Raw genomic sequence first — 13,019 nt, 5'->3', positions numbered from 1 at the left:
ATCGCTTCAACATGGTAAATAGAGCCAGGCCCACGCCCAGGACGGGGCTCCTGCAGGAGGACAGCTCCCGGGCTGGGGGAGACTGTTGGCCAGAGTGTGTGCTGCCCAGGGTCCAACCCCTTCGGGTCTACGCTGCTGGGGGGCTTGGGTCGTGAAGTGGGAGCGGCCTCTAGGAAGCACATGTGGAAAACCAGGGTGAATGGGGGTGAACATGGGTGCTTAGAGTCCTTTGCTTCTCCCAGTGCCTGAGGCCGTCACCCTTCTGGCCTGGGGTTCTGACTGGCCTCGTGGGGAAAGTTGGGGGCCAGCTGCCCCTCCCTGCCCCTGACTGCCCAGGGTTCCCACTGAAAGTGCCACATCTTGGCCAGGGGAAATCCAGGAGTGCTGGTCCCCTGGACATACACCCTGTCTTCTCGAGTGGGGACCTCAGAAGGAATCACTCCCAGGATGGAGAAACTGAGGCCCGGGCTGCTGGTGGCCAAGAGAGAAAAAGACGGCAGGGCTGAGGCACCAACCATGGGGTTCTTGGAGTGGAGCGTGGTGCCAGGAATCAGAGGGCATGGAGAAGGGACTAGGAGACAGGCCCACCATTGGGTGCAGTCGGGCCTTGGACCTATGCGATTCTATGGGTGGGCTGCAAATTAGGAAAGCCAATTCAAAAGCATGTGCCCCTCATTTCCCTGTATGCAGGTGCCAGTGCCAATTAGAATTCATCCCCTGGAACAGCTGGGCCTGGTGCAGGGCCCCTGAATTGATCCCCTCAGAAGAAAGAGAGAGAGAGAATGTGTGCGTGTACTCACGCACAGGTGAGGCCCACCTGCCGGCCTCGCTTGTGCCCTTGTCTGCGGATGGATAATACACACATCCGTGGGATGAAATTGACGGCTCTCTAGCATTTTTTTCCCCAAAGTGCCAGCTGCCAATTGGATTGAATTAGATTTCACAGGGGCTTTTGCAATACATGGAATTCACCAGCAAATTACTCTTAAAGAGGGAAAATCAATCATTTGGAGCAGAGATAAGCTGACGGCAAGGCAGCCTCGGATTGATCCCGTCTGTGCAAGCGTGTGTGGAATTCAGCAGATAACCTGGGGAGACGCCGGCAGAGAGGGGCAGCACAGAGGGTGGGGGGAAGAAGAGGGGACCAAGAGGAAGGGGCGAGAGAGGAGGAGGAGGGAGGGGGAAAGGAGGAGGAGGAGGAGGGAGAGGAGTGGAAAGAAATCTCCGAGAGACAGTTGGGGAAAGGAGAATGAGAATGGGGGGTGGAGAGATAAACAGGGGGGACCAGGGCGGGGAGAGAGAAGGGGTCCAGCAGCCAGGGCCGTGGGAGAGCAGGGAGCATGGGAGTGTGGCCAGAGTCCAGGCTTCTCACGAAACAGAGGCCCCGGAGGGACAGGGCCTGCTCCCGGCACACAGCAGGAAGTGCCCGTCCAGCAAAAGCAGGTTCCTGACGCTGGGCCCGCGGAGGACCTTGGGGATGTCGATGTGGTCAGTGGTCAGTACCGCCCCCTGGGGGCCCTGGAGGATTCAGGGGGCTGTGAAAGCAGACACCTACCCTGTATCCTGGGTGATGGGCTGTAGTGCAGAGGTTTCACGGAGCCATTTGATCTCTGAAGAAGGGTCTCAAACTCCCACTTCCACGGAGTCCATCCCAACTCCGAGTGAGCCCAGGGCACAAAGTGGACTGTCCCTGTGAGTTCCCACGCCGGTAACATGTTGCAGTAGAAAACCTCCTCTCTCTACTGAGGATCTGCTGGTGGATTTGAACGGCTGGCTCCGGGGTTAGCAGCCCAACACGTACCCGCTACGCCACCAGGGCTCCTTTGAAGAGGCGGGCAATAGGCCAAATAAGTTAGGGAACATAGGGTCAAGGTGGATGTGAGCTGAAACCCGGGCATCCCAACCCCGGGGACATGCCAGGGAGGTGCCAGCAGGATCGGATTACCCAATAAGCAAGGTAAGCACTGGCTTATTGTGCTTGCTTACTAGTCTGAAGGGAACAATTCCACATTTTGTCACCATGTCAAAGGGTCTCCTTCTCAGTTTGGCTGGCATCTCAGCCCTGCCCCACAGGCCCTTCCTACGGAACCCACGCCTCTTCTTACATTTAGCCACTGCCAGGGACAGAGCACCCAGGAAGTCAGGTACGCACGGGCTTACTTGGACTTGCTTATTAGTCTGTAGTGATGTTTCACACGTGAACTTGTTCACTACAGAGAAGTAAGCACAAATAATCCTATGCCTTCCTGATGCCAGCATCCGTTCTTCTGAGGCTCTGAAACATGTAGGTAGGTCAGTGGGCCTTGGGGCTGGGGCGTGTTGGGGAAGGGAGGCTGTTAGCGGTGACGGCAGTGGCCTCTGGAGGCCCCCTTCCTCTGCTCATGGACCCTGCCATCCTGGAGGCAGGCCGAGGACAGGGAAAGGCAGTCTCCCCCTCAGGTACAGGGTGCCTCCGGGAGAAGACAGCTTGGAGGTGAAGGGGCTGAGGAGGGCTCTCCCTGCTGCCCAGGTTACCTCATGGGCAGGGTGAATGCGTGAAGGGCTGGACAAAGGACTGCTGAAGAGCACAATGCAGGCGGAGTTTGATTTCTGGTGACTCCGTAGCAGAGATTAGACAGGCACCGGAGGCTAGGGGAGGATGCCCCAGGGGCCCCTGCCACGTGGCGGTCGCCTCACCCCTGCACACACCCCAGCTTGCCCCTCCTCTCCTGGCCCAGGTGTAGAGATGGGCCCCCCACACAGGAGTGCCACCTCCCTTCTAGAAGGGTCATAAGGGCGCCCCTTCCCGGACTCTCTACCAAGCCACGGCAGCCCGCCCACCCGAGAGGCCCGTTTGACAGGTGGAGGTCCCCCACGCAGGTAGATCTGATTCTTCGTGCAAAGCACACAGCTACAACGGGGGAGGGTGGATGCGGTCTGACTCCATAGCCTGCCCTTGAAGCCGCCCAGGGACAGGCTACACCCCTGAAGGCTTTTGTCTCGTGGGGCCCTTTCCTGGCTTTCTGGCGTCTGGATGAGGTCCCTGTGAGGCAGCACCGCCTCGAGGCGGGAGGTGGGGACTGGGGGAGTGGGGGTTCAGGATCTCCCATCAGGCCCCAGGATCCATGGGGGTCCCGTGGAGGGGTCTGGACACTCTCTTGCCTCACGACCAGTCCAGTCCGGAGGTCCCCAACCCCACCCCACAGACATGGACTTGGTCTTTGCTGTCTTTTCTTGGTCTGCCTTGGTCCTTCCTCTTCTGTCAAAAGAACACCCCCCACCCCGACCACCCTACCCCACCCCACCCCCACGCACACCCACAGGCGAGCACACACAGCCCACTGTCAGGGACCTTCCTGTCTCTCAGGCAAGAAAACATCATTCACGTGCCTGTCACCAAAACGTGGTTGACAAGGTGCCGATACTGCTGCACTTAGCCCTGTGAGGTCCACCCCCTCTTCCCTGATAAAGAAGTAGAAGCTCCTGAAGGGGTTGGGGTGAGTGGGCTGAGGTCACAGAGCCTGTCCCCTAACCCACAACTCCCAACCCTGACCCCTGCTCTTTCCACCCCACCCCACAGGGACTCAGACATGAGCAGAAAGGGGTCAGCGTCACCTGGGAGCATCTCAGATGGGGGACCAGGGCCGAGTCCAGGGACCAAGGGCGTTCTGCAGCCTCCTGTCCGGGAAGGGGTCTGAGGAAGTGGGTGTCAGCCACCGTCACTTTGGGAGAGCAGGCTTCTGCAGGAGCAAGGGCCAGTGTCCAGGGCTAGCCCTGCTGGCCAACTATAGGCCACCTCAGATGGAAGTCAGGTCCCCCTCTCAGAGAACCCAGAGCATGCACATCCCAGCCCCCAGAGGTGCTTCCTGAGCCAGTACCAACGCCAGAGCAAGCACCCTACGCCTCCCAGCCCAGTGGAGGCCCAGCACAGTGCCCGCCCCCACACTGGACCATGGGCCACTGTGGCCTGTGGGTTGGACCCAGGTCGGCTGGCTTCAGCAGCCCCAGAGACCCTCGAGATGAGCCCTGCCTGTTCAAACCACTCAAAGGGCAGGGTGGGGGTGGGGAGGGGCGCAGGTTTGGGGTAGGTGAGGGTGGCGAGGCAGTCCCTTCTGGCAGCTGGCTGATAAGGTGGGCCCAGGGATAGCGAGATGCCCTCTGCGGGGGACGGGAACGTTCAGTCGCCAGAAGCAGGGCTAGGCAGGGGCTGCATGGGGCTGAGGCCAGCAGGGAACAGGAAGTTATTTATGCATCTTCTCCCTCCCAATAATAAATAAAGCTGCAGCATGCGGAGGCCTCCCCACGGGGCGGCTGGCCAGCCCCCAGCCGGGTGCGGGAGCGTGGGCGCTTCGGCTGCAGGACCCGCGGCTGCCGGCTATCAGCCCTCTCATCGCCTCTCCCAGCTGGAGGAGAATTTAATCCAGCCGGCTCCTCTCTGCACATGCCCGGCTCCTTGTGATGTTCCTCTCTATCTCCCTTCCCAACAAAATCACCCTCAACAGCTCCAGGAGGGCCCCTACCTCCCCTGTGGCTCCCCTCACCACCCCACCATGGCAGCCGGGCAGGCCCCCCCCCCCCACTGAAGTGGGCAAGGGCACAGGGAACACAGGGCCCACTGGGCCCCTGGCCAGCTGGGACCTCGCCCTGGACGCCCGCCCCGTGCAGACTCGCACCATGCCAGCAGGGTCTGGGGTGGCAGAGACCAGGTCCCGCAGGCAGAGCTCTGGAGTCACCACAGACCAGGCCTGAAGTCTTGTTTGGGGGCCCTGTGGTCCTCTCTGGTCTCAGCCTCCTGCTCTGTGAAAGGGGTGGATGGACGTGGGGGACCCTATTGGGAAGATCAGGTTAAAGTATGTTGCCAAGCTGTGACTTGCCTTTGAGGCAGGGGAGTGAAAGCTCCCAGCCAGCCAAGTGCTGCCGTGAATGGGGTTTGCACCAACGTGGGCGACTGGGTGACCGTCTCAAGTGCACAGTGGTCTCGAGGGAGAGACCAGCAGTCTCAAGCAAGGTCTCAGCGGGCATTGGCACCTTGGAGAAGCTTCTGGAAGGAGGAGGAGCCCTTGAGAGCGCTCACCCACGAGGCAGTCCTGGATCTCCATGCCAAAGAGGACCGAAGGGAGAGCAGACCTCGTGCACTGAGCTCTGGCGACCTCACCTAGAGGGGCCAGGCACACTGTGGGCCTGCCCCGCACCACCCCACCTCATCCCGAGTCAGCACTGAGCCCGGCCCAGTGTCCACTTGACCTCCTCTGCAGCGGACCCCCGCCCCCAGCATCTCCGTGGGGCTCTTTCCTGGTATCACTCCAACTTTAGGGTGTGTCAGAACCACCGGAGGGCAGGTGAGAACCCAGGCTGCTGGGCCCTGTCCCCGGAGTGGCTGATTCAGTAGATCTGGGAACAGGCCCAAGAACCTGCATTTCTATGCGTTCCCAGCTGATGCCGATGCCACCAGGCCCAGGGAATTTCCCACTTGGGAAAGGCTGGTGAGCCTGGTGGGGCTCATTCTTGGATGAACATCAGAATGCCCTGCTGGGGAGCCTTGCACACCCCGACACCTGGGCCTCCTGCAGAGCCTGCTCTGCCTGGGGGAGGGTCAGCCTAGGCTTAGGGCTATTTCAGACCTCCCTGGACGATGTGGGTGTGGCCGGGTTCTGCTCATGCCCTCCCGGACTCTTGGGGATGCCTCAGACCTGCTCTGCCTTCCCAGCAGATGTCTTCTCACCCCTGGCTGTGCGATCTGGTGTCTCGGGGAGAGCAGAGCCCCACCCCTAAGAGATTCTGACTCAGGGATTGTGAGCAGTTTAGGAAAAGGCATGGGGGCCACACCTGCCCTCTGGCTACAGAGGGAAAGATGAGGATCCAACTCCACACCAGCCCAAGACTGACAGCCCCAAACAGATGTCAGACACACCGTCTACCTTCCTTCCTCTGCCCTATTCTGACACCAAGTGCCCCTCCCACGGCCCTCTGCTTCTCCGCCCAGGCCAATCGTCTGTGACAGGGGCCACACAGAACCCAGACAATGCTCAAGACTACGGGGTGCTTTATGAAAATGAACAGGCTTCTGCAAGTCAGGATCGAAACCATGAAGGAGACAGTCTTTGGCCCACAGCAGTGCCCCTGCCTAGTCTGCAGCCGCCTCTCTCGGACCCTCAGCCACATAGCCGCTTGGTTGTTGGAAAACCCACTGTGCTGCCTCACGGTCTCCGTGCTGCCCCTCTGCCCCGCCTCACAATCCCAGTAACGCGGCCTGTGCTGCTCCCACCACTTCAGAGACCTTGCACGCGCGCACACACACACACACACACACATATACACACACACACACACACAGCCTCCAAAACTTCAGGCAGAGTCCTGGCATACACACACACAGCCTCCACCACTCCAGGCAGAGACCTGGCATGCACACACACACACACACACACACACACACACACACAGCCTCCACCACTCCAGGCAGAGACCTTGCATGCACATGCACACACAGCCTCCACCACTCCAGGCAGAGACCTGGCATGCACACACATACACACACACACACACAGCCTCCACCACTTCAGGCAGAGCCTTGCACACGCACCACCACCACCACCCCTACTGCTGCTCTTCCTCTGCTTCCGAGATGACTCCGCTTGTCTGTCTACCCAGTGGACTGCCAAAACCGCCCAATCTTCTCCATGTGTGTTTCCAGAGCCCTGTTTGCTCAGTCCCACCCATCATTTGGTGAGAATTACAAAGGTGTGGGTAGAAACGCAGCCTAGAAGACCCCTCCCTGCTAACTCACGCCATCTGTGGGTTTCTAAGACTCTTGATGGATTTAGAAGGCCCTTCCTTTCCTCCCTCGGACTGGCTGGGGGTGTTGACCCGCTGACCTCAGCGTGTAAGCACTAGGTCAGGGCTCCTGCTCCAGTGTTTCTGTGTGGTATTCCACGGCAGCACTGACGGGCAGCGGCTGTGCCGAGGCGGCTGCCATGCTCACCCTTCCCCTTCACCACTGGGTCCCTCTGCTCACGAGCTCAGAGTGCGCCCCCCACCTCCCCATGGAAACAATGTTGAAGTTCTCAAAGTGGTGACGCCATCCCTCCCACCAACCACACGGGCTCCCCTGAACGGACCCTTTGCTCGGTGCTCACCTGCCTGCCCCGTCCACACCTTTGCTTAGAACCGGTTGCCCCCGGTCAATCCCAAATCGTGGCAATCCCAAGTGTGTCACAGGAGAACCGCGCTCCATGGGGTTTTCAATGGAAGACCGCCTGGCCTTTCTTCTGCTGTGCCTCCAAGTGAGCTCAGACCTCCAGCAAGGCACACTGATGTGCCCCATCCAGGGACACTGCAGGAGTGGATGGCCAAAATCAGCCCCGAGGCTTAGCGGCTCTACAGGACAGAGAGGAGCTGCTTAGAGGTTTGCCCCAGGAGCAGTTTCACTGCAGGTGTTTGTGCGTCCTGTGCTGTGTGCGCCACACCTGTCAGGGGCAGAGGTGCAAAGAGGCCTTGGTTCTGCTGGAAGGTGCTGTGGGGCTGGGAGAGAGACAGCTGCCCGCCAGACCTAGGTGCACAATCTTCAAGGGGGTGAAAACTGTGGAACTGTTCCCCGCAGGCTAGAAAGCAAGGCCAAGTGAGCCTGTGCTTACTTTGCTTGCTGGATAACGTGACACAACTCAAGGTTAGTGTAGGGTCATCGACATTACTTGGAGATTGCTAGACATTTAGAGTCTCAGGTCCCACTCCCAAATGGACAAAACAATCGTACTGTCACTGAGTAGATTCTGACTCACAGGGATCCTGAAGGACAGGGGAGAGCCCCGGGAGGGGTGGTGGCAGTAAAGGGCAACAGTCCGCAGTTGAACCAACCTTCCAGGTACTCCTGCGACACGCCAAGGATTGAGACCCACCCCCAAACCAAGCCCTCTGCCACTGAGTCACGTCCGACTCAGAGAGGCCCTGAAGAAGAGGGCGCAGCCCCATGGGGTTCTGTAGCTCCATGCCCACATCTTCCCCTCTCAGTGGGCTCTGCTGCTGCTGGGTATGAACCACACAGTCTTTCGGTGGCAGCAAGCGGGGATGTGCCACTGGGGTTCCTCCAGACTTGGGCGAGGCTTGTTTGAGTTCTCTTACTCGGCTTAGAATCCCTTCTCTGCTGGTCTGTTCTCTCTACCTGCCTGAAGCCAGCCCACAGCTCCTGTTCTCTGGGCAGCCTCCTCTGCTGTGTCTTACCTGCCCGTTTTCTCTTAAATTCAGGCCTGGGGTGCTCGGTGCATCCCTCCAGGTGGCCCTGATTGATTAAACCCCACTCGTTCATGATCAAAGCACTCAGTAAATTGGAGTGGAAGGGGACTTCCGGACATGATCAGGATGCGCTGAGGACAATCCGTAACCGGCCTCCTCTTTGTGAAAGAAGTGTGAGGGCAGGGCGCCGTCTGACTTCCCACGGGGAGACAGAGCACAGTCTGCCTCATTAGCCCAAGGCTGGTCCCTCTGAGGCAGCGGTCAGACGCCTCCACTCCCCCACATCCTCCCGAGGTGCTCCCCCCTCCAATGGGCTCAGCAATGCAGGGCAGTAGCCACACATCCCCCAGGCTGTACTCACGATGGTGGGGCTTATGGGGGAAATAGCAGGATCAGAAAACTACTACTCAGAATGTGGTTCTTCAGTGGGGACAGCCTCCGCTCAGCCATGCCTGCGGGCACCCCTCTCTCCAGCCCTTGGCCCCGCTTGGCCCCTTTGTCCAGGGCCACCTCACTCCGCCAGTAGCCTCAGCGTGAAGGTGGGTCCTAGGTCCGGGGTCAGGAAGCAAATTGTGGTATCTCCTGCTGGTCTCTTGGTTCCATCTCTGCTGCCCCATCTCTGCCACTGCTTCTCACCATCGCTGCCATCACCAGTGTCACAGCTCCGTGTCTCCCGAGTCCCGGAGGTGCCCAGTCCACATGACACGTCTCTTCTTGATGGTAACTGACCCTTCTCTTTCTTCCCCTGGAGTCACATCTTAAACCTGAGGGAGATGGCACAGGTGACCACTCTACCTACCAGGGTTCCATACGCCTTATTTGCATAGTCCCACCCATCATTCGGAGAGAATTAAAGACTATATAGCTGGAAGAGCCCTATTAAGTAATTCATTGCACCGCAATGCTCGGTGTTCAAAGGCAGAAAACTTTTCCTTTAAAGATCAGGAACAAGTCAAGCATGCCATTCTCACCACTGCTATTGGACATTGTACTGAAGTTCTAGACAGAGTAGTTGGGAAAAAATAACTGATGATAGCTAGATCAATGGCATCCAATGTGGAAAGGAACAAGTAAAGCTACTCCCATTAAGAGTGGGTGTGAAAGTTTATCTAGAAAACCTTGAATAATACATGCGTGCGCGCACGCACACACAGAGAGAGAAAAACTGCTGGGACTAGCAGATGACTTCAGCAAAGTGACAGGGAGCAGGGTCAGCACGCAGGAACGCCCTGCATCCTCATACTACAGCATGGATGGGCCTGAAACTCAGCCACGCACAAAAGCACAAGCACAATCCTTCGTGCATGAAGCACAGACCAGGTGAAGGCCCAGCGCCCAAGGTTGCTCGTGACTGCCAGGAGGCCATGGGGGCTGAGTGCCTGCTGGAGTTTTGGGGTAGTGGGGATGGCTTCACAGCATGGTGGGCATCATGTCACTGGGTGTGTCAGTCCAGGTGGACTAGAGAAACAAATGCATAAATACTCATGTGGGTATAAGAAAGAGCTTATATTGAGGAGTAGTTGAATATCAAGAAAACACCCCAGCCCAGTCCAGATCAAGTCCATAAGTCCGATATTAGCCCATATGTCCGCTACCAATCTATAAAGACTTCTTCAGATTCGCAAAACACATATAATGACACTGAATGCAAGACGATCACAGGGTGGAAAGTCTTGTGGATCCAGTGGTGGTGTGAGCATCTCAGCACTGGCAGGGGTCTCCACGTGGCTTCTCCAGCTCCCAGGGTTCTGACTGCATCATGGTAGCTTTATGTGGCTTCTCATCAGAGATGTCTCACAGGGAGTGAGCAGAGAGAGTCTTCCCCTACAGGGAGGAATTACAGGAGTCCCAGAATCCTCAGGAGAAGGCCAGGCCCACACAGAGGCCTCATTGGCTATGACCCAGATGACGGACTAGACTCCACCCCTTCCCTCTTAATCCTCTCAAGTCCAAATTGATACCAGATTATGGAACTGCCACACTGGGCTGTAATTTACAAATGACAAACTTTCTGTTGTATATACTCACACCTTTTGACTTACCTTCATACAGAACACTCATTCGAGTAGAGGCATCAATTTCCTGTGGGGGGGTGGGGAGCGGAGCTAGAACAGGCTGTTGGATGAGGCTCTTGGGTGACAGAGGCAGTGGGCCCTTGGGTGACTGGGGAAGGGAGGTCTTGGGTGACAAGGGCAGGGGGCTCTTGGGTGATTGGGGCAAGTAGTCTTGGGTAATTGGGGCAGGGGGTCTTGGGTGATTGGGACAGGGGGTCTTGGGTGATTGAGGCAGGAGGCTCTTGGGTGATTGAGGCAGGGGGGTCTTGGGTGATTGAGGCAGGGGGGTCTTGGGTGATTGAGGCAGGGGGGTCTTGGGTGATTGAGGCAGGGGGGTCTTGGGTGATTGAGGCAGGGGGGTCTTGGGTGATTGAGGCAGGGGGTCTTGGGTGATTGAGGCAGGGGGGTCTTGGGTGATTGAGGCAGGGGCTCTTGGGTGATTGAGGCAGGGGGGTCTTGGGTGATTGAGGCAGGGGGTCTTGGGTGATTGAGGCAGGGGGGTCTTGGGTGATTGAGGCAGGGGGGTCTTGGGTGATTGAGGCAGGGGGCTCTTGGGTGATTGAGGCAGGGGGCTCTTGGGTGATTGAGGCAGGGGGGTCTTGGGTGATTGAGGCAGGGGGGTCTTGGGTGATTGAGGCAGGGGGGTCTTGGGTGATTGGGACAGGGGGTCTTGGGTGATTGAGGCAGGGGGGTCTTGGGTGATTGGGACAGGGGGCTCTTGGGTGATTGAGGCAGGGGGGTCTTGGGTGATTGAGGCAGGGGGGTCTTGGGTGATTGGGACAGGGGGTCTTGGGTGATTGAGGCAGGGGGCTCTTGGGTGATTGAGGCAGGGGGGTCTTGGGTGATTGAGGCAGGGGGGTCTTGGGTGATTGAGGCAGGGGGGTCTTGGGTGATTGAGGCAGGGGGGTCTTGGGTGATTGAGGCAGGGGGGTCTTGGGTGATTGAGGCAGGGGGGTCTTGGGTGATTGAGGCAGGGGGGTCTTGGGTGATTGAGGCAGGGGGGTCTTGGGTGATTGGGACAGGGGGGTCTTGGGTGATTGAGGCAGGGGGTCTTGGGTGATTGGGGCAGGGGGGTCTTGGGTGATTGAGGCAGGGGGGTCTTGGGTGATTGAGGCAGGGGGTCTTGGGTGATTGAGGCAGGGGGTCTTGGGTGATTGGGGCAGGGGGGTCTTGGGTGATTGAGGCAGGGGGGTCTTGGGTGATTGAGGCAGGGGGGTCTTGGGTGATTGAGGCAGGGGGGTCTTGGGTGATTGAGGCAGGGGGTCTTGGGTGATTGAGGCAGGGGGTCTTGGGTGATTGAGGCAGGGGGGTCTTGGGTGATTGGGACAGGGGGTCTTGGGTGATTGAGGCAGGGGGGTCTTGGGTGATTGAGGCAGGGGGGTCTTGGGTGATTGAGGCAGGGGGGTCTTGGGTGATTGAGGCAGGGGGGTCTTGGGTGATTGAGGCAGGGGGTCTTGGGTGATTGAGGCAGGGGGTCTTGGGTGATTGGGGCAGGGGGGTCTTGGGTGATTGAGGCAGGGGGGTCTTGGGTGATTGAGGCAGGGGGGTCTTGGGTGATTGAGGCAGGGGGTCTTGGGTGATTGAGGCAGGGGGTCTTGGGTGATTGAGGCAGGGGGGTCTTGGGTGATTGAGGCAGGGGGTCTTGGGTGATTGGGACAGGGGGTCTTGGGTGATTGGGACAGGGGGTCTTGGGTGATTGAGGCAGGGGGGTCTTGGGTGATTGAGGCAGGGGGTCTTGGGTGATTGGGACAGGGGGTCTTGGGTGATTGGGACAGGGGGTCTTGCTTACTATGCTCCTTTTGATCAATTTGAAAATTGTTCATCATCTTTAATTTTCGGTGCTAGGAAAGTAAAAACAGGGCCCTGTTTTAGCTTGCTTCCTACAGAAGTTTTGCTCCTGGAAGTAGGACTTGGGGACCCAGGCCTCTCTGCCCCTTAGTGCTTGTGGCTAGCTGGTAGGATAGAGTGGCTAAGGAGCAGAGCTCAGGCCCCTTCCTCCCTCCTCCCCTTCCTGCCTTTTCCCCTGTGTCCTTCCCCTTTTCTCAGTGTGGCCTGCACTGACCTCTCCAATCCCCAAACCTCTCTTTCCTCAGGCCACTAAGACGCGGCCCATCCCAGGCCAGAGGGCTATTCCTCTCAGCAGGGTGTGGGCCTGGGGTTCTGCTTGGCCCTTCTGCCTCCCTGTGACCTAATATCTCACAGTGTCTTTTCTCTCTGGTTTCCTCCCCTTCTCCATCCTCTGGGCTCCTTCTCTCTGTCTCCATTTCCTTTGACTGACCAACTCCCACTGGCAGAACTTGGTAAGTGAGCCTGCAGGGGCCGGGGCTGCGTAGGGAGCTATGGGCACTGCGGGTGGGGGTTTCTCAGAGTGTGCACCTCAGCCCCCTCACACGCTCTCTCACCTCCTCAAGCCCTATGGTCAAGGTGCCAAGGTTCAGGGGAGGAAGAGATGTTGGGGTCACCTGTCAGAATGGCCAAACTGCCCCCTACCCCAGCCCTGGCTACCAGTGTCCCTCCAAGAATGGAATGGCCCCGTCTGTCTGAAGGACAGCTTCCACAGGAGGGAGATGGGGACCTCCACCACCACAGCAGGCCGGGCCAGAGAAGCATTGAGCCCACCCCGTCTGCAGGGGGTCGCTCTGATCTGGAGGCCCAGAGACACACACCCCACTGCTTGCCTGGACCCCAGGGCTGGCAGGAGGGGCTAGAGGAGCCCAGTTCATGTCCCCTGGCAAGCCACAGGGCATGAGGCCGGCC

The 13,019-nt window shown here is 58.5% G+C and overlaps 1 protein-coding gene across 3 annotated transcripts in view; it reads left to right on the top strand.

The window, feature by feature from the left end:
* Positions 1 to 13,019, top strand: part of CDH23 (cadherin related 23) — a 410,239-nt gene that overhangs the window by 209,108 nt on the left and 188,112 nt on the right. Inside the window, exon 11 of one of the 3 annotated variants that reach the window (XM_075533397.1) lies at positions 12,557 to 12,562. The exons of the other annotated variants lie outside the window; for them this stretch is intronic. Coding sequence (XP_075389512.1) covers positions 12,557 to 12,562 — 6 coding nt within the window. The remainder of the gene's footprint in view (positions 1 to 12,556; positions 12,563 to 13,019) is intronic. 3 annotated transcript variants of the gene reach the window in all.

The sequence above is a fragment of the Tenrec ecaudatus genome, chromosome 16 (assembly GCF_050624435.1).
Source record: "Tenrec ecaudatus isolate mTenEca1 chromosome 16, mTenEca1.hap1, whole genome shotgun sequence".
In the NCBI taxonomy this organism is placed as follows: Eukaryota; Metazoa; Chordata; class Mammalia; order Afrosoricida; family Tenrecidae; genus Tenrec; species Tenrec ecaudatus.
The sequence above is the reverse complement of the archived record's forward strand: the minus strand, read 5'-3'. Positions and strand labels throughout refer to the sequence as shown.